The sequence below is a fragment of the Mauremys reevesii genome, linkage group 24, assembly GCF_016161935.1.
Source record: "Mauremys reevesii isolate NIE-2019 linkage group 24, ASM1616193v1, whole genome shotgun sequence".
In the NCBI taxonomy this organism is placed as follows: Eukaryota; Metazoa; Chordata; order Testudines; family Geoemydidae; genus Mauremys; species Mauremys reevesii.
In genome coordinates, this window is record NC_052646.1 from 13,865,810 (window position 1) to 13,893,275 (window position 27,466).

The window sequence follows — 27,466 nt, forward strand, 5'->3', positions numbered from 1 at the left end:
AGGGTCATGCCCCCCCCACCATTGTCCGCCCCCACCCTGGGGCCTGGAGCGGGGCCATAGCTGGGGATTGGCAGGGGCAGGGCTGGCAGAGGGGCCCTGGAAGTGGGGCCAGGAGTGGAGCTGGGCGGTGTCCTCTCCCCACCCACACCCTCCAGAGCTGGCCTGGGACCCAGCCGCACCCCCCCCCAAATGTCTCTGCACCACCCAAGGGGGGCGCACACCACAGTTTGGGGATGGATGCTTTAATGATATTTTAATGATATGACCACTGACTATTTCTCCACAGGATCCCCACCACTGTCAGTGAATGGGGAGTTATTCAAGAGTTCTTTACATCATCTTGGGCATTTCCAGGGCACTTGGACTAATCGTATACGAGTGCTTCGCAGTCACAAATGGATTTTTCCGCATCCAATCCCTGTGGGGAAAGGTGGCACTACCATCCCAATTGTACAGATAAGGAACTGAAAGCCAGAGACTTTGGGTACGTACAGACTACCCGCCATATCGGCGGGTAGCGATCGATTTCTCGGGGATCGATATATCACGTCTCATCTAGACGCGATATATCGATCCCCGAATGCGCTCCCCATCGACTCTGGAACTCCACTGGAGTGAGCGGCGGTAGCAGAGTCGATAGGGGAGCCGCGGACATCGATCCCGTGCCGTGAGGACCCGAGGCAAATCGATCTAAGATACTTCGACTTCAGCTACGCTATTCACGTAGCTGAAGTTGTGTATCTTAGATCAATACCCCCCCCCCCCCAGTGTAGACCAGGCCTTAAGGCCAAAATTATCAGAAAGTGTCTACTAATTCTGGATGCCCAATTTGCGATGGTTTCCCAGAGTGCTGAGCATTTCCATAGCTCAGTCTATGGTCAAAGCCCAGCTGCCCTTGATCTCAGTCACGGCTGGGAGTGTGCAGCACCTCTGCAAATCAGACCTAAGGTCTCAAAAAAAACAAGGGGACTGAATTAAGATTACACAGGCAACCTTAATGCTGGCATTTCCTAACTTTTTGAGGGTTTGATTGTGGAAACAAAGTTCTTTTAGTGTAGTTTGAATTTTCCGTAACTTTGTTGTTTGGTTTCTCTACGTACAGTGTATTTCTAATCAAAAGCCTGTGAAATTGTACTCTTGCTAAAAGCAGTCCTTGGAATCTTTCTTTGTTGACACATCTTTTAAACAAGTTGTCTATCCAGGCAAGATTTACTAGTGAGGTTTATCTTGAATAGATTTGTGGTAACAAATAAATTGGATGGGGGGGGGGGATTTCTGATCATTTTTTGCCATTTTTCATCGTAACTGAACTTTTATGAACCAGTGGATATATGTTAAGTGCTGCACAGATAAATTATATGCTCATGCATCTAAAAGTTACGTGCGGTACACATAAGCTTGATGGGCCATGTGTGCAAAAGCATAATGGGTGTATGCTTGTAAAATAGATACACTCTGTGTGCATAAGCATGTGTACAAATAAGCATGATTCATAGATTCTAGGACCATTATCTAGTCTGACCTGTCTAGAACTGGCCAGAGAATCTTACCCAGTAATTTTCCCATCAATCCCATAACTTCTTGTTAGAGCTATAGCATAGCTTTTAAAAGGACTTCCAGTCTTGACCCACAGACTGCAAGTAAAGGACAGTCTGTCCCATCCTTAGGTCAGCTATTCCAACAGCTAATTCTGCTCACTCTTAAAATCTGTGCCTTATTTCTAGCCTAAATTTGTCTTGCTTCAGGTTCTAACCCCTGGATCTCATTCTGCCTTTTTCTACTGGATCAAAGAGCCCTCTCTGGTCAGAAATCTTCTCCTTCTAGAGGAGATCCATACAAACCATGATTAAGTCACCTCTTAGTCTTTGTTGGATAAGTGAGATAGATACAGCTCCTTAAGCCTCTCACTCTAGGGTGGGATTTCCTGCCTGGATTATTCTCATGCAGAACTGGTCAGGGATTTTATGACAAAACAGGTTTTCTTCAGAAAATGCCGACTGGTCAAAACCAAAACTTTTCATGGGAATGAACAGGTAACACTTTTTTTGTTGTTGCTGAGATAGTTTTCTCAGGTCCAGGATGGAATTTCTGGGCAAAACCAGAAAAAGATCTGCCCCAGAATAGCCAAGAGCCTGGTGGGGAGGACAGTCACCTGGGATGCTGGAGAATGACAGTAGCAGAGACTTGAACATGGGTCACCTATTTTGCAGGTAAATGTCTTAACTCCCAGGCTTCTGGGTATTCTAGGGAGAAGCTTTTTCTCCATGAAGCACGTTGAAAGGTCTTGGTTTTGTCTCAATGAGGAATGGGAAATTTTTTGAAATCTTGACAAGTTTTGCTCTTTTCTGAACCTTTTCAATTCGTCAGCATCTCTTTTTTAAGTGTGGACCTCTGAACTGGACCCAATAGCAGGAACGAGCTCATAAATGGCCTACATTGAGATAATACCATCTCCGAATTGACATTCCACTATTGATACTGATGGGTCATGCACATAAACTTGATGGACTGTGTGCACCTGGGAAATATTAGCTCCATTGTATAAGGAATTGGGAAGACTTCATCTGGAATACTGTGTCCAGTTCTGGTTACCCCTGCTCAGGAAAGATCAGTTCAAACTGGAACAGGTGCAGAAGATGGGTACGAGGATGATCAGGGGGAATGGAGCCTATCTTATGAGTGGAGACTGAAAGACCTTGGTTTCTTTAGCTTAAAACACGGGATGAGAGGGGATATGATTGGCCTCTGTAGACGCATCAAGGACTAAACATCAAGGAGGGAGAGGAGCTATTGAAGCTAAAGGACAATGTTGGCACCGGAACAAATGGGGATAAAATGGACATGAACAGATTTAGGCTGGAGATTAGCAGAAGATTTCTAGGGGAGTGATTTCGTTTTGGAAGAAATGAGAGCAAACAACCTAACTAGTATTAGATGAAGCTTAATACATTTATGACCGGAATTATAGGACATGGTGGCCTGTGATAGCAGGGACTGGACACAAACGCCCAGGAGGTTCTGTCCAGTCCTATGTCCCTAGATACGATGGACTATGTGCAAATAAGCTTGAGGGACTATGTAAACATATAAGATTTCTCTGTCAGGGTCTATGCTATTCCATCTGATTTTACCCTACAATGGGAAAGAGGTTTGTTGATGTGCTATTGCTGATGAATAAAATAATCTGTCATCAGGGGCTCTCCTACTAAAATTACATTTTAATTTAAATGAAAAATCACAAAAGAAACACATTTTGTTTTTAAAAATTTCTGGGAATTGTTTCAAAGAAAAAAATCATTTTTTTAATTTCATTTCAAATTGCAAACATTGTGTTTCTTTTTGTTTTTTTACTCCTCCCTTTTTTCCCATTTTTCCAGTAGAAAAGGAAAAGAAAGGGGTGAAATAACCAAACAGGGGGAAAATGGCCTCCAAACAAAATAAACTTTTAAAACATTTTTCAGTCAGGTTAGTTTCAAACATTTTTCCTAAACTACCCAAACAGTTTTGACAAAAGCAAAAATTGTCCATGGAAATTTCTAGTTGGTCAAAAAGACATTTACGATTAAATGGGTTGGCTCTATTCTCCCTTTTACTCCCTTCATAGATCAATTCAAACCTTTTGCCCAGCCTCTGACCCCATGCTTAAGCATTAATAAAAACCTAGGAAATTAAATCACAGAAAACGTTATTGTAAAGCAATTAGAGTTGATGAAACCAGCGCAGTTAAACCATCAGATGTATGCAGAGCTGATGCCGTGATGTATTAGAAAGAGCAGGTCACTTACCAGTCAGAGAAGCATCTTGCCTTTGTGTGTCAGTCACTGTGGACAGAATCAAAAAAGACGGAGAAGCCCCATTGAATCCCCATCTACTACAGCCTGCTAGTCCCAGGACAGGTTTGTCCCTACAGTCTGCTAGTACCCAGGGTTTATACAACCAGCCCAACTCTGTATCCCAACTACAATCAGTCATTGCTAGGCACTGACTGAACAAGCCACATCTGCAGAGCCACTCACCATCCTAAAAAGTCTCTGGCCTTCCAGGCGTCGATGACCTCGGCGATGTTCCCCACGATTTGCCCGCTGGGCAGCTGCAGGTCATCGGAGACGTCGCCATTGAAGTTCCCGCAGGGTGCGCACAGCTTGTTAGCCAGGCTCTCGCCCACCCTCAGCGTCACCTCCCCACTGGGGCTGAACAGAACTTGCATCCCCGAGGCCTGGACCACGGCCACGCCGCCCTGAGACTCGATCACAGACACAGCATCGGAGACGTTCGCCGGGAGCTGCACTGAGCGCCCGTTCACCTGGAAAGCACAGATGGGGAGGCCAGGGGAGAGCAGGGGGATGTGGGGGGTCAGTGAGATGGAGCAGGGACTGAGCTAGAGTCCATGGGCCCCATTACAAGTCAATGGGGTCTAGAATAAGATCTAGTGGATGCAGCTGCTGGGGGACTCCTGGGCTCTATCCTGGGTTCTGGGAGGGGTCTGGTGGTTAGAGCAAGGAGAGCTTGTAGTCAGGACTCCTGGGTTCTATTCCCAACTGCTCAGCTGACTCCCTATTTGACCTTAGGCAAGACATTGGATCAGTTTATACCTGAGTTTCTGGGGATACTAAGGCCTGTCCCATTCAATGGTCAAAGCAGGTTGAAACCATAGTGGGAGATCTCCTTGCAGTCACCGAGAGCAATAGGGAAGGGTACTTTCTACCAGAGCTACAGAGATATAAGGTCCTGTCCTTTTCTTTCAGCAGACATGGGGATCTCTATTTTCTAGAGCTGAGAGGGAAAATTGTTTTCCTATCCCATGAAAATAATTGAGATTTTGACTTTTTTTGCCATCCGAAAATGCGAGGAAAAGTCAAAATGTTGAAAAAAAGCTGATAATCTGCAAATTGTTTTGGATCAGATAAGTGAAATGTTTCATTTCCATAACTTTAGTCTGGTCTACACTACGAGGTTATCTCGAATTTAGCAGCATTAAACCGAATTAACCCTGCACCCGTCCACACAACGAAGCCCTTTATTTCGATATAAAGGGCTCTTAATATCGATATCTGTACTCCTCCCCGACGAGGAGATTAGCGCTCAAATCAGTATTACCATTTTGAATTAGGGTTAGTGTGGCTGCAATTCGACGGTATTGGCCTCCGGGAGCTATCCCACAGTGCACCATTGTGTCCACTCTGGACAGCAATCTGAACTCAGATGCACTGGCCAGGTAGACAGGAAAAGTCCCGCAAACTTTTGAATTTCATTTCCTATTTGCCCAGCGTGGAGAGCTGATCAGCACAGGTGACCATGCAGTTCCAGAATCAAAAACGAGCTCCAGCATGGACCGTACGGGAGTTACTGAATCTGATCTCTGTATGGGGAGATGAATCTGTTCTATCAGCACTCCATTCCAATAGACGAAATGCCAAAACATTTGAAAAAAATCTCCAAGGCCATGATGGACAGAGGCCACAACAGGGACTCAACACAGTGCTGCGTGAAACTTAAGGAGCTGAGACAAGCGTACCAGAAAGCCAAAGAATCAAATGGACACTCATGGAGGGAGGGGCGACTGACGACTGTAGCTACCCACAGTTCCTGCACTCTCTGAAAACCATTTGAATTCTTGGCTGAGCTCCCAAAGCCTGAACGGTCAAAAACATTGTTGCGGGTGGTTTAGGGTATATGTCGTCGTCCCCCGCACCCCTGTGAAAGCAAAGGGAAAAAAATCCTCTCTCGCCTTTTTTCAATGTCACCGGATGTCTACTGGATGCTGCTGGCAGACGCGGTGCTGCAGTGTTACACAGCCGCATCCCCTTCCTTTCCCTTCCCTTGCGGACAGCAGATGGTGCAGTATGACTAATATCCGTCATCGTCGTCCCGTGAGTGCTCCTGGCTGGCCTTGGTGAGGTTGGCCAGGGGTGCCTGGGCAAAGATGGGAATGACTCCAGGTCATTCTCTTCTTTAAGTTTTGTCTAATGGAGATTCACTCCTGCCTGGAATATCATAGCAGCTGGAGGCTGCCCTCCCCTCCCCCCTTTGATCTCTGCTTGCAGAGGCAATAAAGTCAGGGTTGTTTCTTATTCATGCATTCTTTATTACTTCATCACACAAATGGGGGGATAACTGCCATGGTAGCCCAGAACGGGTTAGGGAGGAGGGAAGCAATGGGTGGCATTGTTGCAGGGGCACCCCCTATAATGGCATGCAGCTCATCATTTCTGCGGGATGTTTGGGGCTCTGACCCGGAGCGGCCATTTGCCTCTCTGGTTCTTTAGTAGGCTTGCCTGATATTCTAGGCAGGACTGACTCTCCATTAGACAAAACTTAAAGGAGAGAATGACCTGGTGAGTCATTCCCATTTTTGCCCAGGCGCCCCCGACCGACCTCACCGAGGCCGGCCAGGAGCACCCATGACAGCAACAGATGGTACAGTATGACTGGTAACCGTCATTGTCAACTTGCAAAGCAGCAGACGGTACAGTAGAGCTGGTAACTGTCTTTGCTAACTTGCAAAGGCAAGGAGATGCTGCTGTGTAGCACTGCAGTACCGCGTCTGTTAGCAACATCCAGTAGACATACGGTGACAGTGAAAAAAGGCTGAACGGGCTCCATGGTTGCCATGCCATGGCGTCTGCCCGGGCAATCCAGGGAAAAGGGCGCAAAATGATTGTCTGGCGTTGATTTCACGGAAGGAGGATTGACTGACGACATCGGAATAATCCCATATTGTAGACTTATCCTTTGAAATGATTCATTTTGATTTGGATTTTTAAATTTTTTATGTTTTTTGTTTTTATAAATTAAGTAACATTTCTAAATGAGAAGTTGTTTTGAACTGAAAATCAAAACTTGTCATTTGGAAAAGGTCAAAATGGGACGTTTCAACAATTTCTTTGTGAATTTTTCAACAGTATTTGAATCTCCCAAACAGATTAAGTTTTCACAAATCGATATTTCCTGATGGAAAAAAAAAGTTTTGCTGAAAATTCCCAACAAGTTCTGGTATTTCCCCCCTCCTGCCCCTTACTTTAGTCCTTGGTAGGGGTTATGGGGATTAATTCACTAATATTTATCAAGGCCTTGGAGACACCAAATTAGAGTGAAGGATTTTTCACTTGGGCTCCAAGTGATGTTGGAAGCTTTTGCCCCCTTGGTTCAGCATGTTTCAACCCAACCCCCTCTTACCCAGGTCTCCATGTTATTGTTCACAGTGACAAGAGCTTCTCGGAAAAAAACAAAGATGGCTGCACCAGCTGGTATTGCATCATTGGTGCATTCGCTGATGTCTACCACCACCTTGAACCAGGCAGGAGAGCTCTCGTCACAGAGCGAGGCCACTTTGTACATCCCACTGTAGAGGAGTTTCCCCTTGGCACCATCAAAGGTGGTAAGGTAAGCACCCGGAGAGACCACGCACTGGCCTTCCTGCTTCACGCATCCATGCATCCCATCCCTGAGCACGCAGATCTCTCCAGTGGGGCAGCTGTTTTTCTCACAGATGAGCCCACCTGATGGGTGGCAAGTGCATTTCTCTGAGCAATCACTGGAGATGACATTCTCCCTGGACTGAGGGAAATTCCAAAATAAACAACTTTCTAAAACTTTCTGTTAGGTCAGATATTAGCCTCCAAAGATCAACAGCAACAGTGTTGGAATACCTAGGGAAACTCTCACCAAGAGGAGACAAAAGACCAGATGGGGAAAGACAAAGGATGACAATAATGACCAAATGAACAGAAAGACAAAGGCAATGACCCAAGAAACAAGGAGAAGATACAGGACAGTGGTGAGGATCAAAGAAACACGGAAACTTTAAATGATAATAATGTCAACCAAAGAGGATACCAATCAAAGAAAGAGGAAAAGACAAAGGATGGACTGTGAAGATCAAGGAAACAAGCAATTAAAGGATGATAGTGGCTCCCACAGAAAGACGGAAAAGACAAAGGATGTCAGTGACGACCCAAGTAAGAAGGAAAAGACAAAAGACAATAGACATGACTCAAGAAACAAGGACAATTATTTTGTATTTATTATGGTAGTGCCTATTGGCCAGTCAAGAATGAGGCCTCATTGTGCCAGACACTGTACAAAAATACAGTGAGAGAGCCCACACCCTGAAGAGCTTAACATTTAAATAGACAAGGCAGGCACAGTAAAGGGGAATGTATAAGGGATAAGCATGATGACCAAATAAAGAAGGAAAAGATAACAGAAGAAGGTGATGACCAACCACAGTCAAGAAGGAGGGCAAAAATGATAAATCATGATGATGGGCCACTGAAATGACATCTGAAATGAATGAGAACCATAAACAAAAATCAAAATTCAGGAAATGAAGATGGAAAAAATGAAACCTAGGTCTGTCATACTAATGGAATCCGTTCTCTATTGGTGGAGTCCACTGGAAACTCTTAGAAAACTCATATACTTTTTACCAATTCTGCCCTGTTATTCTAAGGGCTGGTCCACACTAAGAAGCGGGGTCGATCTAGGGTATGCAAATTCAGCTACGTGAATAGCGTAGCTGAATTCGAAGTACCCTAGTTCGAACTACTCACCCGTCCAGACGCCGCGGAATCGAAGTCCGCGGCTCCAAGGTCGACTCCGCCACCGCCTTTTGCAGTGGTGGAGTACCGGAGTCGACTGCGGCGCTTCCGGAGTTCGAACTATCGCATCCAGATTAGACGCGATAGTTCAAACTCTGAGAAGGCGAACTCACCGCGTCGACCCGGCTGGTAAGTGTAGACTAGCCCTAAGGCTCTGAAGGCACCAATTGCACAGAACAGCCAAGACTCACCTTGATGTAGCGTCCATCGTGCATGCAGCCGCACCTGTCCATGGACACGCACCCCTCCCCATCGAACATGTAGCCAGTATTGCACTGGCAGCCTTCAAAGCAATTCTGGGTGCACTGAGCAGGGGCAGACAAGCCAGCACAGGTGAAATCGCAGGACTTGGTGCACAGCTCATAGTGGCTGTTGAGTGGGCAGGCAAGGGCTGGAGAGAGAGAGAAGCAAGAGAGAAAGAGGATGGAGTGAAGGTTTAAAAATAATTTCCACTGGAGACATAGTTACACTGTCTAGCACAGTGCCACCCAGCTCAGAGCTGGGTGCTGCGGTGGGTTGACTCAGTGGTGGGATCACCTCAGCTTTGGCTTAACCGTAGCATTTACTGCAGTGTCCCAGAGCACCAGACATTGGAGTCAGAGCCAGAGGACAGTGTGTCCCCCATTGGGTCACCAACGTTCTTCCAATCCTGACCCAAAGACCCATGGAGATCTGACCCAAGGGTGGTCTGGCTGGACAAAACCAATCAAAAACACAGGTGCGTAAATTGCAATCAGTCATGCTGCAGATGATGTGGCTACAGAGGGTCTGCAAACACCTGAAGATATAATAAACCTGAGCTCTAAGTTGCCATCAGGGAAAAAAAATACTCTGGGGGCTAATGGGCTTTAAATGAAGCCAATGGAAAGACCAGGGCTGTAGGTTGCTCTATAAACTCACGGCAGAAGGAGGCTGTTCTCCAGGCTCTGATCTTGGCTCCAGTTGTCTGGCATGCGGCCGCGTAGGCCTGGAGGCTCTGGCAGAGGGTCTCTCCCGTCCCGTTGGTAGCACACATGTCGTGGAGACAGTGGTTGAAGTACTCGGCAGGGCTGACCAGCGAGTGACAATCTCTGAAGGGACCTGAGGTGGCTCTGATCAGCCCACAGGAGCGCTCAGACTGGTATGGTGCTGTCTGGGCCCCATCACAGATGGGGCATCTCTCACCGCAGCCATCGGAGCACATGGCACCATCAACAGTCACCTTCCAGGAGGCGACAAACTCGCTCAGACTTTGAGTGCTCTTTCCATTGGGCAGCAGGAAGTCATCATTTTTGTCACCATTGAAATTGCCAGCCAGACCGCACATGTGTCCCTTATAGGTGCTGGGGATGGACACTAGGAGGTAGGAGGCAGTGTCATAAAAGACTTGGAGGCCAGAGGCAGACTGGACAATGATGTTGTTCCCTTCCTGGTTGATCCAAAGTTTCCCATCGTCCATAGCCAGTGGGAGAGTGTAGAGCTCCCCGTCCACCTGTGCCAATGAGAGGGAAATTCACCTGTCACTAGTGGGGACTTAGCAGCAGTGTCCTGGTGACACACACACACACACACACACACACGTCAGGATCACAAATGGTGTGAGTCACTCAGTTGGCTTCAATGAGACTAATCTCAAGCAGGGACTTACCTCCACCTTCCACTTCCTCCCCCTCTCCAGGGAGATGGTGTAACCATGCACAGAGACCACCACTGCCCTCGTCTGAGCCACACGGCCACCACCAATGCTCTCATTCTCAACCACCACGGAAAATTCCACCAGCCGGGGGTCACTGCTGCAGACCTTGGCTAAGGTGTAAGCGCAAGAGCCCTGGATGTCGAAGGCCTGTCCATCAAATGAGATGTAGTGAGGGTCACCGGAGACTACACTGATTCCATACTCCATCGGGTGGCAGCCCAGGACTCCGTTCTCCACCTTGCACTCCTCATTGGCTCTGCAGGAGGCCTCCTGGCACTCGACGACCCCATTGTCTTGGCACCGGCACCGCTCCTGGCAGGAGGCGCTGGTGTAGAACTCTTCTCCCTTCTGGTAGTACCTGCCCTGGTGCACACAGCCACACTGCGTGATGGGGACGCACCGGTCTCCGCTGAGGATGAATCCGGCGTCGCAGAAACACCCTTCCACACAGGGCTCCTCGCAGCTGTCTGGAGCCGAGGGCCTGTGGCAGGTGGCAGGACAGCTGCTCCCACAGAACTCGTAGTGAGAGTTCCGGGGACAGGTGAGGCCTGCAGGAGACATTGGATTGAGCATGCAGATCTCTGTTAACACCAAGAAGTCTGGGAAAAGACATGGTGCCTACTGCTCTGGGAGGGCAGTGGGGTCTAGTGGGTTAGAGCAGGGGGACTGGGAGCCAGGACTACTGAGTTGTCTTCCTAGCTCTGGAAGTGGAGCAGAGTCTAATGGTTAGAGCAGGGTGCAGTCAACAACAATAATAATATCAGTTACTAGACAGAACTTGTTAAATGGCTCTAAGGCTGAGAATACATATCCGTAATTAAGGTAAAATGCATTGCAGGGGTGTTGCAATTATCCTACCACCAGGCATTGTAAACCCAGGAAACTGAGAGTTAAAGTTAAACTGAAAAGCAACCCAAAGGAAATGAACAATTAGGACAACCAAAGTGCATTAACTCTTCCTCGTCATGACACCATGATATCACCATATCCCTAGCAAGTTATTGTCGTGTGACTGTGGTTCTCTACTAGATTTATCTGATTTTTGAAGACACAGTCCGTGTTTTCTCTAACGCTGGGCAGACAACAATTTTTCCCTCCCGCAAGAGTTTGAGATTCCGAATTTTGGCCCTTTTTGAAATAGTGCAAAAAGCTGAAATCTTTAGCTGAAATATTGTCACAGTGCAATAATCTGAAACCAGTTGTGATCTGGTCACTTGAAAGATGCTGCTTTGACCATTTCAAAATGTTTCATTTAGATTTTGACCTTTTAAAAAAATAAACATTTTTGGTATAAGTGAACTAAGATTTAAGAACAAAAAGTCATTTGACTCAAGAAAATAAAAGTTTTGATTTCAAAAAATGTTGAAACAAGATGTTTTGAAAATTTCAGCACTGTTTCTTTTCTTTTTCTCAAATAGTTTTGGTTTTGGCAAAGTGACATTTCCCAACAAGTCAACAAGTACCGTAAGGGAAAGTTGAAAAGAACTTTGAAGAGAGAGTTGAAGAGGGCGTGAAACCGTTAAGAGGTAAACGGGTGGGGTCCGCGAGGCCGGTAGCGGCCCCCGGCGCACCGGGACCGGGTCTTCTCAGAGTCGGGTTGCTTGGGAATGCAGCCCAAAGTAGGTGGTAAACTCCATCTAAGGCTAAATACCAGCACAAGACCAAGGGGGGAGGGATAGCTCAGTGGTTTGAGCATTGGCCTGCTAAACCCAGGGTTGTGAGTTCAATCCTTGAGAAGGCCACTTAGGAATCTGGGGCAAAAATTGGTCCTGCTAGTGAAGGCAGGGGGCTGGACTTGATGACCTTTCAAGGTCCCTTCCAGTTCTAGGCGATTGGTATATCTCCAATTATTAACAAACAAACACTTTTTGGGGAAAATTCCAGACTAGTTCTATATTTTCCCCTTCTCTTGATGTTGTGGGGTGAAGGATTGTCAGGCATGAGATTTTGTTTTTATTGGACTTGTATTAGGTTAAAATTGTTCATTCAAAACTTGTTTTGGATGAAATAATGTTGTTGTTGTTGTTGTTTTTCTCAAAACCAAAAGCTTTCACAAAAAGCTTTTAGTTTTTTTAAATTCTCCAATTTTTCATTAAAATTAAAAATGTTTAAAGTGTTGACAATTCAAATAGTCAGATCTTTGATTTCCCTGTTTTGCCAGTGAATGCAGTACAAGGAATAATGTCTAACTTAGTGTCTTTCCCCCCCATTTTTCCTTATTCCACTTTTCAAAACTTGCTCTACTTTGAAAAAATAAGAGGAAAAAATGAAACTCTGACTCGAGAAGTTTTGAAATTTTCAGGGTAATAAAAGGGAGGGGGGGGAGAAAACAAGAAAAGTGGAGAAAAACAACCTGGATATAATTCATTTTATTGCATTGTGACTAAAAACAGAGAACAAAAGGAGATCAAGAAAGAAGGAAAAATGAAAATTTGAAATGTCTAAAATTAGAAATTTTGAAATGTCCAAAATTCTAATAAAAAATCACAAAGAAAATTGGAAAAAATGGAAAATTGTTACATTATGAGCACTGCAAAATGCAAACAAACTTGAATATTTAGGAATATTTTATTAAATGTTCCCACTCCCCCTGTTTTTTTAATGGTTCTGCCTATGACACATGGGTGAGCAGTTCTGATTCCACCCAGCAGAGGGTGTTGGTGCATGTGCTTGCTGGCCAGTTTGTGATTGTATTAAACTTACAGCAACATGTTCAGGGAGTGACACTTACTGCAGAATGAGGCCGATCTCCACTGCCCTATCCGGATGCCCCTGGCCTGGCAGGCTGTCACATAGGCACTGATTGCGCTGCACAGAGTGTCACGATGACCCTTGTAGTGGCAGGTATCAAAGACACAATCATCAAAGAAGGGAGCTGGGTCGATTGCCCCGTGGCACTGTCTGAATGGCCCATTCTGTCGGGTGAGGACCCCACAATACTGGTCTCCCTTGTAGGTTTGTTTCTGAGCCTCACTGCAGACTGAGCAGTCCCCGGTACAGCTAGACGAGCACCCCGGGACGTCACCAACCTTCCAGCTGTCGGCGAACTGAATCTCATCAGATGTCTGAGTTCCATCCTTCATGGTCAGATCGTCGCTGGGGTCCTGATTGGCATTGCCACAGAGGCCACAGACAGCGTTGGCGTACGTATTGGGTATGATGACCCTGGCATAGCTGTACCAGTCGAAGCTCACTCTCAGATCGAAGTCGGTCTTGATGAAACCATGAACGCCACTGATGTAGGCCTTGAACTTGTGCTGGTGGGAGAAGGGCAGGTCCACAAAAACGCCATCCACCTGGAAAAGACATGGCATGGACAGTCAATGGTCTATTCCTGCATGCACAGAGCTTGCAATACTTCCACATATCCTTAGATGGAGCAGCCTGGACCACCTACCTCAAGAACTGAATGTTTCATAAAACTCTGCACAGGGAGCTCCAAGAAGCTTATCTAGGAGCCAGAGGGGGGATACCTGCCTAGAACCAATCACATTTTCTTTTTTTAACTCCACAGGGAAAATTTCAAGTTGTCTGTGAAAAATCAAAATGTGAAATACTTCTATGCCAAAATGCTATGGTGGTGACTCTTGGGACTAGTAGTGTGGCTGCTTCATGCTCCCATCCTCCTGTGTAAAAAACTGGACATGTTGAGTCTTGAGAAAAGAAGACTGAGGGGGAACCTGAGGGGGAACCTTACCTGAAATATGGTAAGGACTGTTATAAAGAGGACAGGGATGGATTGTTCTCCATGTCCACAGAAGCATGGATAAAAAGCAATGGGCTTAATCTGCAGCAGGGAGATTGAGGTTAGATATTAGGAAAAAGAAGGGGTGTTAAACTCTGCAATACGCTTCCAAGGGAGGTCATGGAGCCCCCATCACTGGAGGTGCAACGCTGGCAGATCATGCCAAGGTCCCCAAGCCTCAGTTGAATACTGACACATATGTAGCTGGAATCAGTCTGGTTCACCGGAGTGTTAGTATTGGTGAAAGAGGTGATAGAATTGTAAGAAAGTGTTTAGTATTTAGACTGTTGAATTCTTGTGAGTTGCTGCCTGCGTTAATCTACCTATAGCATCTGTATCCCATATGGTAAGGCAATATTTGAGCATTTGCAGTGTGAGCCTCTGTTACTGTGTAAATCACCAGACATGAGCGTGACATTAACTAGTGTGAAGTGCTGGTCTCCAACAAAAGGTGCTGGCCAACACGGAAGGCCTGTCGATACTACACCGACTTTGGCACCTGCCCTGCTCCCCTCCTCTCCTCCTCCCCCCGCCGAAGGTGAGTCATGCAAATAGATTCTTCCCATCAGCTGAATCTGTAAAGGACGTTGGGGATAAAACCCCCTAAAAAGAAGGACCTGTATCTTTATGCTGCTTGGACTCTGAGGGGCAAGGTTTACTAGGTATAAGCAAGAGATCCCCAGTGCTTAGCCTGGGTTCGCTTAGCCTAGAGGACATAGAACTTGCTTATTACAACAGCTTCTATTACCTTTTGAAAGTTAAGATTGTAATTCGTTTGTGTATCTATGTTTACCTGCTTTAACCTTAGCAATAACTCCCTAGTTTCCTTTATAATAAATCTTTAGATAGTTTATAGGATTGGCTACCTGGGATAAGTGACAGGTCCTTTGGGAGTGGCAGCAGCCTGAATGTGGTTGTGATTTTTGGTGTAAGGGACCATCTATCACAAGGTAGCAGACAGACTGGAGTACCCACAGGGACTGGCTGTGACTCCATGGTTAGGCTGTTGTAGTGTGTGTGGAGTTTACACTTGGTGGGTGAAATCTAAGTACAGAACTCACAACCAGTTTGTGGTCTGTGCCCTTAGCAGTCTGCCTGACGTTGGTACTCATGTTCTTGAGCCACTGAAGGACAGCTTGGCACCAGCTACTGGAGACTGATAGAAACAACAGAGAAGTGGAGAGAGCTGAAACCCAGGAGCTCATTTGGGAAATCCAATAGAAATAATAGGGCTGTCTTCCTCTCGTGAACCCTCAAATAGGGTATAACAACTGAGGGCACCATTTGGGACCTCAGAGTTTGCTGAAAGGACTTGGCTAGCCTCTCCTCTTCTCCAGGGTGTCAGGGCGAAGACAAAGAATTTTGCTGATGGCACAAGGGCTGCAGAACTCAGGAGCTTGGACATTTGGATCAAACACTCGGTAGATTCTCCTCTGAGTGTTAACAGCAGTGTTCGGAGGTTGAACCAAAAAAATACACCCCAAATTCAGTTGGTTTTAAACTGCAACTGAATTGTCCAGGTTTTCTCACAGAAATGAACCCCTGGCATGTTTGATCAGGTTGAACAAAACATTTGGAACATCATTTCAAAATGACACTTTGAAACAAAAGGTTGACTCAGATGGACCTCTCAAGGTCCCACATAGCCCCACATTTCAATGACAGTGGCAGAGAGGATGAGCAACCTGAAACAAAGGGGACCAAATGTGATAATAAAAAAGAAAGGAAGATGAAAAACAAAGTGGATCCAGTTTGCATTTCTAGTGCTCGTCAAACAGTTTTTCAAAAACCAAATAATTCCACCCTAAATGTAATCATTTTCATGAATTTCTTCCCACCGAAAATAGGTCATTTTTCAACCAAATATTTGTATGTGAAAATATTCAGCTAGTTCAAACTCTGGTATGGGAAGATGGAAACCATCTGAGTTGTGTTTTCTGGATATACACTAGACAGCAAGATTTCAGCCCTGCAAGCGATCCCAATAATCCCTCTGCATCCCTACCTGCATCTTGCGTGGATGATCCTGGCTCATGCTGATGGTCACGTTGTAGACCTCTAAGGTCACTGTTTTGGTGAAGGACACGGCCTTGCTGCCTCGGTTGTTGTTCTCCACTTTGACGTTGAAAGGGGTGAGTGTGGTGTCCTCGGAGCAGAGAGCTGCGAACTGGTAGATGCAGGTGCCTTGGAAATCATACTTCTTCCCATCAAAGGTGGTGTAGTGAGGGTCTCCAGTACCTATGCAGGTGGAGTAGGTAGTTGCTTTACAGCGGTGGGCACCGTTCACAATGACGCATCTTTCATTGCTCTTGCAGCTGGTTTCCTGGCAAACTACTGTGCCCAGTCTCGGGTTACACCTGCACCGAGAGCGGCAGTTCTCATCAGCCCAGAACTCCTCGCTGGGTTTGTAGTATCGGCCGTTATAGTCGCATCCACAGCTCCCCATGGGGACGCACTGGCCAGCGCTGAGGACGTAACCATCGTTACACTGGCAGGTCTCCGCGCAGGGCTCCCGGCAGGAGGAGGGGGCAGTTCGGTCAGAGCAGCTGGCTGGGCAGGCATTCCCACAGGCCTCGTAGTGGCTGTTCTCAGGGCAGGGCAGGACTGTCAGGGGGTCAGAGAGAGGGAGATTGCAGTGAACTAAATAACCTACTAGACACAGTGAGTGCTACAGACAGATTCGTACATCTGAGCAGCAGCCAGTGCATTATCCACCTTGCAGGATGCTGTACGAGCCAACAGGGATGGGCCAGGGAATTAATTCCCATATGCAGACAATGAAAGGTCATGCACAATATTCACTGTTCTCTGCGTGTCTGCAGCCAAAGCTCCTGGCACTAGGAGCCAGGCAGATCTCAGCAGCTAAGGAGAAGCAGAGATTGGGTGTAAAAATAACTGTAGGAAGCAGGGCAAGGGGCTCAGAGAGGGACATGGTGCCACAGGAAATAGTGGTGATGGGCTCACTAGGGCGCGCCGTGCTACACAGGTCGGGGTGTGGGTTAAGTAGGGGGCCCTGTGCTGCAGGGGGCGGGGGAGCCATGTTGCAGGGGTTGGTGCAGGGGGTTCAGTCGTGGGTGCCGTGCTGCAGGGGATGAGGCAGGGGGTTCAGTAGGGGGTGCTGTGCTGCAGGACGCAGGGGAGCCGTGCTGCAGGGGGCGGGGCAGGGAGTTCAGTAGGGGGAGCCGTGCACCGGGGGCGGGGGAGCCGTGCTGCAGGGGTTGGTGCAGGGGGTTCAGTCGTGGGTGCTGTGCTGCAGGGGGTGGAGCAGGGGTTCAGTAGGGGCGCTGTGCTGCAGGGGCAGGGAGCTGTGCTGCAGGGGATGCGGCAGGGGGTTCAGTCATGGGTGCTGTGCTGCAGGGGTGGGGCAGGGGTTCAGTAGGGGCGCTGTGCTGCAGGGGGCAGGGGAGCTGTGCTGCAGGGGTTGGTGCAGGGGGTTCAGTCATGGGTGCTGTGCTGCAGGGGGTGGGGCAGGGGGTTCAGTAGGGGGCGCTGTGCTGCAGGGGGCACGGGAGCTGTGCTGCAGGGGTTGGTGCAGGGGGTTCAGTCGTGGGTGCTGTGCTGCAGGGGTTGGTGCAGGGGGTTCAGTAGGGGGCGCTGTGCTGCAGCGGGCGGGGCAGGGAGTTTAGTAGGGGGAGACGTGCAGTAGGGGGCAGGGGAGCCATGCAGCAGGGGGCAGGGCAGGAGGTTCAGCCGTGGGTGCCATGCTGCAGGGGGCAGGGCAGAAGCTCAGCAGAAGGCGCTCTTCCCTCAATGTCAGTGGTGACCGCAATGCCCCGGGATCCTGCACATTCCCTCCCCACACTCACATCCCTCCCCCCCCCCCCCGTCAACAGGGGAAAACGACAGACTAGCCCTATTCCCTCCCATATCAATAAGGAAAACAAGATGCTGCGCTCACCACAGCCGGAGGGCGTCCTCCAGTCGTAGACAGTGACTCCGTGCTCCCGGCAGACGTCCGCGTAGGCCTCCAGCGCCTGGCACAGGATGCTCTTGTCGCCCTCATTCAGACACACGTTGTAGACGCAGCTGTGGAAGAACTCGTCGGGGTTCACTCTGGGGTGACACTCTCTGAAGGGCCCTCCTGGCGCTTTGCTGATCCCCCCACAGTGACTGTCCCCCCCATAGAGCTGCCTCTTGCTCTCCTCACACACCGGACATTTCCCCTGGCAGGAATCCCTGCAGGAGGGGTCTGAGTCTTCCACTCTCCAGCTATCAAGCCAGGCCAGGACGGAAGAGGCTTTGGTGCCATTGGAGAGCGTCTCTTCATCGTCAGTGTCACCGTTGAAGTTCCCACACAGCCCGCAAGTGCTCCCAAAATAGCTGCTGGCGAGAGTCACAATCACAGCCCAGTCGCTGTCATACCGCACCTGGAGCCCAAAATCCGTCTGCAGGACGGGACGTCTCTCGCTCTGGGAGAGCTTGATTTTCCCAGCCTCCAGGGTGACCGGCAGGCGGACGCTCTTGTCATTTAACTAACGAAAGAGAAGGGGGAAGAAACGGAGGCATTATTGCTCTTTCCACGACACCTGCTCTTACTGCCACTGTGAGCTCTCTGGGTAACGATTCACTGCCACAAATATCCAAAAAACCAACCAAGGCACAAGACAAGGGAAATTCACTGCCAAATTAGTGGCTGAGGGTCTGGGCGATGGAGTCTTCTCCAGCTACACTTTGGGGACAGCTTTAAGGGCTGCTGCTGGGAAGGGCTTCGCAGCCTGGAAGAAGGTATGGTCGGGTCTCTGTGGGAATTAGGAGAGCAGGAACCCTGGAGTAAAGCACAGTTTTCAAGAAGCCTTCCACATCCTTAATTTTTTTTTCTGTAGGGAGGGATAGTTCAGTGGTTTGAGCATTGGCCTGCTAAATCCAGGATTGTGAGTTCAATCCTTGAGGGGGCCACTTAGGGATCTGGGGCAAAAATTGGTCCTGCTAGCAAAGGCAGGGGGCTGGACTTGATGACCTTTCAAGGCCCCTTCCAGTTCTAGGAGATTGGTATATCTCCAATTATTATTACCAAAAAACTTTGTGAATGCAGGGTTAAGATTACCCAGCGCTTCCTTGTGCCCTTCCAGAATCTAGACTGTGGCTAAATTTAAATGTCTCAAAACCAAGACATAAAAAGTTAAAGTAATGGTCACTAGTTCTTACATCATGCTTTTTCAGTAGTAGATCTTCAAGTGCATTTCTAAGGGGGCCTGTGTCATAATCCCCATTTTACAGAAGGGAAAACTGGATCACATAGCAGAGAAGTGACTCACTCACCATCACTCAGCAGGCAATGCCAACAATAACACTCAGGTCTTTTGAATGCTTTAGCCACTAGGCCACACTGCTCTGCTCAGCCTGGAACTGGGAGCTGGACCCCACCTGAGGTCAGATTCAACCAGGTAAGCTCAATTTAGGGCAATTCAGTACCATAGTTTGAGCTGCGGGTGTGCACGAAAACATGATACAAGGAGAAGCATAACAGAGAGACCAGCCCTTTGGTTCTGGAATCCCTCTGCACAGATCTGGTTGCCCCATCTCAATAAAGGTATATTGGAATTGGGAAAGGTGCAGAGCAGGGAAACAAAAACGATTAGGGATGTGGAACAGCTTCTACTGGAGGAGAGATTAAAAGACTGGGGCTGTTCAGTTTGGAAAAGAGAAGACTAAGGAGGGTCCCACACTACAAGAAGGATGTGGACAAATTGGAGAGAGTCCTGCGGAGGGCAACAGAAATGATTAGGGGGCTGGAGCACATGACTTATGAGGAGAGGCTGAGGGAACTGGGATTGTTTAGTCTGCAGAAGAGAAGAATGAGGGGGGATTTGATAGCTGCTTTCAACTACCTGAAAGGGGGTTCCAAAGAGGATGGATCTAGACTGTTCTCAGTGGTAGAAGATGACAGAACAAGGAGTAATGGTCTCAAGTTGCAGAGGGGGAGGTTTAGGTTGGACATTAGGAAAAACGTTTTCACTAGTAGGGTGGTGAAGAACTGGAATGGGTTACCTAGGGAGGTAGTGGAATCTCCAAAGAGAGACTGCTGAACTTGAATTAATATGCAAACTAGATACCATTAACTGTGGTCTAAATAAAGACTGGGAATGGTTGGGTCATTACACCAATTGATTCTATTTCCCTATGTTAAGTTCTCCTCACACCTTCTATGGGCCATCTTAATTATCACTTCAAAAAGTTTTTTTTCCTCCTGCTAACGATAGCTCATCTCAATTGATTAGACTCTGCCTGTTGGTATGCATACTTCCACCTTTTCATGTTCTCTGTATGTATAAATATCTCCTGTCTGTGTGTTCCATTCTATAGCTCATGCTACAATAAATTTGTTAGTCTTTAAGGTGCCACAAGTACTCCTGTTTTTTTTCCTTCCTTAGAGGTTTTTAAGGTCAGGCTTGACAAAGCCCTGGCTGGGATGATTTAGTTGGGTTTGGTCCTGCTTTGAGCAGGGGGTTGGACTAGATGACCTCCTGAGGTCCCTTCCAACCCTGAGATTCTATGATTCTATGGTAGAGGTCTATAAAATCCTGACTGGTGCGGAGAAAGTGAGCAAAGAAGTGTTATTTACCCCGTCAGATAACACAAAAACCGAGGGTCACCTGATGAAATTAACAGGCAGCAGGTTTAATGCAAATAAGAGGAAGTACCTCTTCACACAACACACAGTTAATGTGTGGAACTTGTTGCCAGGGGATGTTGTGCAGTTCAAAAGTATAACTGGGTTCAACAAAGAATCTGCTAAAAGTTCATGAAGGATAGGGCCATCAGTGGCTATTAGCCACGAGGGTCAGGGACGCAGCCCTATGCTCCAGTGTCTCTAAAACCTCAAACTTCCAGAAGTATCTGGCACTGGTCACTGTCAGAGAAAGGATACCTGTCTAGGTGGCCCATTAGTCTGACCCAGTATGGCTGTTCTTATGGGCAAACTACAAATTCACACCACTGTCCCTACCCCCAGCCTCAAACAAACATACTAAGTTTCTAGACAATGTGCACATGCATGTGGATTCCAGAGAACTTTGAAACATTAGAAATGTGACATTTCCAAATCAAAATGTTTGGGAACTTTCGTTGCATGAAAATTTTGATATTTCAACTTCATCTCAATTTGCAATGGCAGTAAACATTAAAACATGCAGACTTTCCACGGGGGACTGAAATGCTGATTTTTGCTCAGCTGTCTCCACCTCCACAGTTTTTCACTCCCAAACAGTTTGGGTGGAGGGCTACTTACAGAACAACACTGTATTATAGAATGGGATGAGTAGCTGATTTTTCAGTTTGGTGCCGGCTGCAAAAAAGAAAAAGTGGTTCGTATTGAACCGAATATGAATTTTTGCGGAATTGCTAAGGAGCATTTGGGGCCTGTTCCAGAGGTAGGATTTGAACACGGGTCTTTTGTTTCCCAACTAAGAACCCTAAAGAGTGGGCTAAAAACTGGCCATGCAGCAAATCCTTCAGCCATTTTGTAACTAGCTAAAACCACCTGTGTCAAATTCATGACTAGTTTTCGATTGACTGAAACTGCCTCTTTTGTTCAATAAAGTATTTATCCAAAAAAATATGCCCACTTCTAATTATATGTGAAAAAGTGAACTGAGCCAGACAACTCACCCTGACTTCTCCACTCTCTCCCTTGTAGATGGAGATGTTGTAGCCATAGACATGGATGGTGGTCAACCCAAGGTTGGAACTGTCCTGTTTCCCCATGTTGCTGTTTTTCTCCTTGATGATGAAGGGCTCCAGGGTGGGGTCATGGCCACAGTACTTGGCGATGGTATAGGTGCAGGTGTCTTGGATATCCATGGTCAGACCATCAAAGGTGTAGTACTGGGAGGTCAGGGACCCCTGGCAGGTTCCCATGTAGTCATGGAAGCATATTGCCTGGCCATTCTTAATCCTGCATGTTTCCTTCTCCCGGCAATTCAGTGTTCTGCATGGATCTGAAAAAAACAATCTCCAATGGATTTTGCTGGGGAGTGAGGCCTGACATGGCCCCTGTGTTCAACAGAACCAGCTGGGGTGCCAGGCATGGGATGGCCAACAGAACCCAAGGGCTGATCCAGATGGAACTGAGTAACTGTAGCTCCCTCTAACTCATAGACTTCAAGGCCAAAAGAGATTGTTGGGAGGGATAGCTCAGTGGTTTGCACATTGGCCTGCTAAACCCAGGGTTGTAAATTCAATCCTTGAGGTCGCCGTTTAGGGAACTGGGGTAAAAATGTGTCTGGGGATTGGTCCTGCTTTGAGCAGAGGGTTGGACTAGATACCTCCTGAGGTCCCTTCCAACCCTAATCTTCTATGATCATCTAGTCCAAACTCCTGCACATCACAGGCCACAGAACCTCACCTACCAACTCCTAACCTGTGTCTGAGTTACTGACAGCCTCAAATCTTGATTTAAAGACTTCAAGGGACAGAGAATCTGCCTTTTACTCTAGTTCAAAACAGCAAGTGACCTGTGCCCCATGCTGCAGGGAAAGGTGAAACCCCCCCACAGTCTCTGCCAATCTGACCTAGGGGAAAATTCCTTCCCAACCCCAAATATGGTGATCAGTTAGACCCTGTGTGTGTGGGCAAGATGCACTAGCCAGACGCCTGGAAAATAATTCTGTGTCATAACCTAGAGCCCTCCTCATCTAGTCTCCCATCACCGGCCGTTGGAGACATTTGCTATCAGCAGTCATTGATGGGCCACATGTCATTGTGGGCAGTCTCATCATACCATCCCCTCCATAAAAGTATCAAGCTCAGTCTCAAAACAAGTTAGGCTTTTTGTCCCCACTGCTCCCCTTGGGAAGCTGTTCCAGAACTTCACTCCTCTGGTGGTTAGAAACCTTAATTTAATTTCAAGCCTAAACTTGCATTTGTTCTTCTGCCAGCATTGACCCTTAAATGACTCCTCTCCCACCCTGGTGTTTATCTCTTTGACATATTTATAGAGAACTATCCTTAGGCTGAATCAAGGGAGAGAAGGAGGGTGCTAGGGAGAGGTGGACAGAATCCATGACACCATACTCACCGCTGGCACAAATGGCTGGGGAGCCGTACGCCTTCTGGTTTCCGATCCCAAAGCTCAGGAGGCCAAAGGGGGAGCTGGCGTGCTCCACGTTATGGACCTGGAACCCTTTGCCAAGGCTGTATTCAGCCCAAGAATATTCTGTGCCTGGAACTGGCTTCCACAGGACATTACGCAGTGGTCTCTTATCAACGGTGACCCCAGCGGACTCCAATGTCTTGACGATGATCAGCGCGTAGTTCTCAAACTCGTTGTGCCCGTAGATGTGATAGGACTGGCAATAGCTCGAGATGGCTGGGATGGCCATGAAGAAGGGGTCGTATCTGATGTTTCCTTTGGTGCCACCATCACAGAAAAAGATGACTTGGATCCCAGCGCTAGCGGAGAAGTACAAGGCATTGGAGCTAGGGGTTCTGTACTGCACAGCATTCTCAGCTAGCAGCCTCATGCTGCTCTTGCTCATCCCAACTTGAACTTCCACCTCAGTTGCTTGGGAGGTGGAGACATAGACGATATCACCCTGCATCTCAAAGGACAACGGGGGCACGATGAAGGTGGTCCCCCAGCTGGAAACAGGCAGGAGCTGCTCAGACACGTGGTCACACTGGTTGGATCTTGTCACGCAGGTGTGTCCAACGTAGACAGCCACAGGCTTCTGGGAAATGATTTTGGTGCCAGATATGTCCACTGGGCTCTGAAGCTGGGCAGCCTGATTTGCCTCCAGCTTGATGGTGAGCCTGCTCCCTCCGAGGTGCGTCTTTCCTTGAAAAAGGACAGCCCCTTTCAGGTGCACATCAACTGTGGTGGGGCCCTCCCAGGCCACGATGGCAAACTCTCCAAAGCGATCCGTGCCCATGATCGGTGTGACAATGTAATACTCTGTTCCCAAGCTCTGCACTGGGTAGACGGGGGTGGTGTCGGCCGAGTTGGGTTTGGAGTTGAGTGAGAGGACAGAGACATCATTGTCAGCACGGACAGCGACTGTGTTGTCGAAGATTTTGGCCCCTACCATTTCAGCGTGGGCTGGGATTAACACTGTTGCGGTCTGGCCAGCATTCACCTGGACAGGCACCCTGAACGCCGGCTTTTTCATGGAGATGGTGATCAATGTGGCCGGGGCGTAGCCTGTGATGAGTAGCCGGAAGTCGCTGTTGAGTGTTTGTTGTAAGCCGTTCTGCATGAAGGCTGTGATGAATTCTCTTCCGAGAAGGCGCGGAGGGGAAGGCCCCAGAATTTCCCCAGATACCACACTGAGAGGAAGGTTAGGCATGCCTGGAGACACAAGTGGAAGGAGAAGACAGCTGTTGTTATAGGGGTTGCATTACTGATCATGGACCACAGAACAAAAAGATGAGTGTGTGAATTAGGCATAAGAAAAGCAACCGCAGATGTATACAGACAGACGTGGAGCACCAGGGAACAGCCAATGAGACATCGCTCAGCATGGTGGGTTGTCAGATGACCAGCGGCGTAACCATTGTCAAGATTTTTGTAGTTCTTGTGGCAGGATTTGAAGGTGGAGCATGTGCTGGCTTTGTGAAGCTTTGTGGGGCCCTCCTGCCAACCATACAGGGCAGCGTGGGGGAAAGCCCAAAGGGGCTTGTTTGGAAATTGGTACAGGAGCCCATCACACGCTGTGATGAAAGGGGTTATTGTCATTTGGTGCCAGCGCCATTACAACTCAGCATGCAGTGAATAGAGCCGAGGGAGGCTGAATGGTTTATAAAGACAGTCGTGGCCGTTGCTGTGAATTAAAGCACTAAGACCAATCCACAAGGACCTGCTGGCTCGTGCTGTCTGTTATTGCCAAGCGTTCGGAGAGATCGGTAAACGAGGAACAAGGTCTTCTGGTCAAGGCCCTAGATGAGGCTCAGGCAACCTGGGTTTAATCTCCATCTCTACTTGGATCAGCACTGACTGCAGGGGAAGCGCAACCTCAAATAAGCCCTCCCACCTTGCTCCCCACAGCACAATGCCCTCTACAGAGCACCCCTCACTCCCCGCAGCACAGTGCCCCCTTCGCAATCCCTGGAGCACAGAAACCACTGCTTAGCCTCCCCCCCAACTCCCTGCAGCACCACGCCCCCTACAGAGCTCCCACCCTGCTCCCTGCAGCACAGCGCCCCCTACAGAGCTCCCACCCCGCTCCCTGCAGCACAGCGCCCCCTACGGAGCTCCCACCCTGCTCCCTGCAACACAGCACCCCCTACGGAGCCCCCACCCTGTTCCCTGCAGCACAGCACCCCCTATGGAGCTCCACCCTGCTCCCTGCAGCACAGCGCCCCCTATGGATCTCCCACCCTGCTCCCTGCAGCATGGCGAGCCCTGTCAGGACTCCTGGGTTCTATCTACATGGCCCCAAACTTCTGGGCGTCACCCACAGTTAGGTGATCAGCTTGTCATGCTGCGAACAAACAGACAGAGGCGCCTTTGTGAGCCCTGAATCACTCACCCCAGAGCACGACCATCCTGGCCCACAGGAGCAGCTTGGCCTTTCCGAACCCCATGTCCGAGCGCACTGTTCAGCAGCTGGAAGACACATCTCGAATTAATGGAGAGCACACAGCGCGCTGCACAGAAACAGCCCAGGGCCGAGATTCCCTGCTGCAGCCCCTGAGGCTGGGAAGAAATGTCCACCCGTGGTCTGGTTTTTATCGCAGACTTAGCTGCTCTGGCAGAGGCAATGTTGGCTGATGAGTAGCATGCCGGGCTAGAGGGTGTGAGTCCTAGGTTCTATTCCTGCCACTGGTCAGGTGACTTTGGGTAAGTCATGCCCCACCCCGTGCCTCAGTTTCCCATCTGTACAAGAGGGATAATGATACTGCCCTCCTTTGTGAAACGGTTTGAGATCTACTGGTGAACAGCACTAGATGTTATTCTGTAGCTTAGATACTTATGTGGCCTTCCATTAGCAAAGCACCTCCCAGTGATCATGGTGCTTGCCCTGGGGGTACAGGGAAGTGCAGGTGTCCCCAGTACACAGGGAGGCTGCGTGAGTTGCTGAAGGACACCCAGGAAGTCTGTAGCTTAGTAAGTACTTGATGCCATTGCACCTAAGAGATAGGTTAGTGCCCTAACCACTAGCGCCCCTTTAGGAAGCATCATACCTAGTTCTTCACCTGTGGCACTCAAAGCACTTTACAAAGGCAGCTGTGAGCATTATCTCTATTTTCTACACAGGGAAACTGAGACACAGACAGAGGAAGTGACTTTCCCTAAAGTCAACTAGCAGTGCAGCCAGGACGAGAACCCAGGAGTCCAGAGTCCCAGGCCAGGAGTCTAGCCCACCGCCTTTCTCCAAGCCAGCGGACAAACTGAAGAGCGATTCAAGGGGCAAAAAAACAGTTTTTCCTTAAGGCACAATCAGCCTGTGGAACACACTGCCACATGACCTAATCAAGGCAAAGCACTCGGCAGGACTTGCCAAAGGCTTAGACATGTCTGTTGATAACAAACCCTGCCATCGTCATGCCAGGTAGGACTGGGGGCCTCACAATCTAGGACACAAGCCAACCGCTCATGAGCCGGCACCAGGGGGAAATGTCCTCTCTAGGCAGATCTGTTTGGGAGGGTTCAGGTCCCTTCTCCTGGAGCTGCCTGGCTCAAGATCAGCAGCAGGATCCTGGTCTGGATGGATTAGTTACAATCAGCCTCTCAACAAACAGCAGCAGCTGCTGAACCAGAACAAGACACCGCCGGCGCACTTACCTCCAGCCCCTCTGACTTATCGCAGCAAAGGTGGAGGAGAAGAGGCAGCTGTCCACTTTGTCCCTCTCCCTCTGCCTGTAGCTCTGCTTCTGATTCTTCCCTTTATATAGGGACCAAATGCCAAATCCTTGTGATGATGAGCTAACTGGGAAAGGTTCCCTCGGCTCCACTGGGACTGGACTTTCGCCATCACCTGCTGGATCCAAATAGGAAGCGAGTAGCAGCCTGGCCTCTTGCTTCATGAAGGCTTTGAGTGACTCATGTCTGGCCATCAGGAGGCCAGCTGTAATTAACCAGGGGGAGAGAAGTGGGTTTATTGACTTTCTTCTGATGTTCCAAAAAACCACTCCCACCACATAAGCCATGCCAGTTATTTGATCGTTAATAGCGAGCTGAGAATGAGTTATTTATTGGGTTCGTAGTGTTCTTGTAGCAGGACATTAGAGAGACAAGATGGGCAAGGGAATATCTATTATTGTACCAATGTCTGTCAGTGAAAGAGACACGCTTTTGAGCTTACACAGAGCTCTTCTTCAGGTCTGGGAAAGCTCGTCTCTTTCACCAGCAGAAGTTGGTCCAATAAAAGATATTACCTCACCCACGTTGTCTTTCTCATTTATTGTGTACCAGGACACAGACAGAATTAACTAGCCCAGCGCTGGCTGAACTTGTGAATTTCAGATGCACCTACAGAGCTGCTCAGTTTCTTAGATCCAAAACAAATT

General features: G+C 48.4%; 1 protein-coding gene across 2 annotated transcripts in view; it reads right to left on the minus strand.

Annotated features, from left to right (window-relative positions):
- Window positions 1–26,804, minus strand: part of LOC120390195 (IgGFc-binding protein-like) — a 30,041-nt gene extending 3,237 nt beyond the window's left edge. The window contains exons 1-13 of one of the 2 annotated variants that reach the window (XM_039512613.1): window positions 26,742–26,804; window positions 25,486–25,562; window positions 23,037–24,305; window positions 21,629–21,957; window positions 17,919–18,492; window positions 16,026–16,624; window positions 13,007–13,571; window positions 10,228–10,823; window positions 9,501–10,071; window positions 8,792–8,991; window positions 7,177–7,557; window positions 4,017–4,303; window positions 3,786–3,821 (exon numbers count right to left, since the gene is read on the minus strand). In XM_039512613.1, the coding sequence (XP_039368547.1) occupies window positions 3,815–3,821; window positions 4,017–4,303; window positions 7,177–7,557; window positions 8,792–8,991; window positions 9,501–10,071; window positions 10,228–10,823; window positions 13,007–13,571; window positions 16,026–16,624; window positions 17,919–18,492; window positions 21,629–21,957; window positions 23,037–24,305; window positions 25,486–25,540 (5,433 nt within the window). In that variant the 5' untranslated portion in view covers window positions 25,541–25,562; window positions 26,742–26,804 and the 3' untranslated portion in view covers window positions 3,786–3,814. The remainder of the gene's footprint in view (window positions 1–3,785; window positions 3,822–4,016; window positions 4,304–7,176; window positions 7,558–8,791; window positions 8,992–9,500; window positions 10,072–10,227; window positions 10,824–13,006; window positions 13,572–16,025; window positions 16,625–17,918; window positions 18,493–21,628; window positions 21,958–23,036; window positions 24,306–25,485; window positions 25,563–26,741) is intronic. The other variant, XM_039512612.1, reaches the window with a different exon arrangement.
- Between the last annotated feature and the right edge of the window lie 662 nt (window positions 26,805–27,466).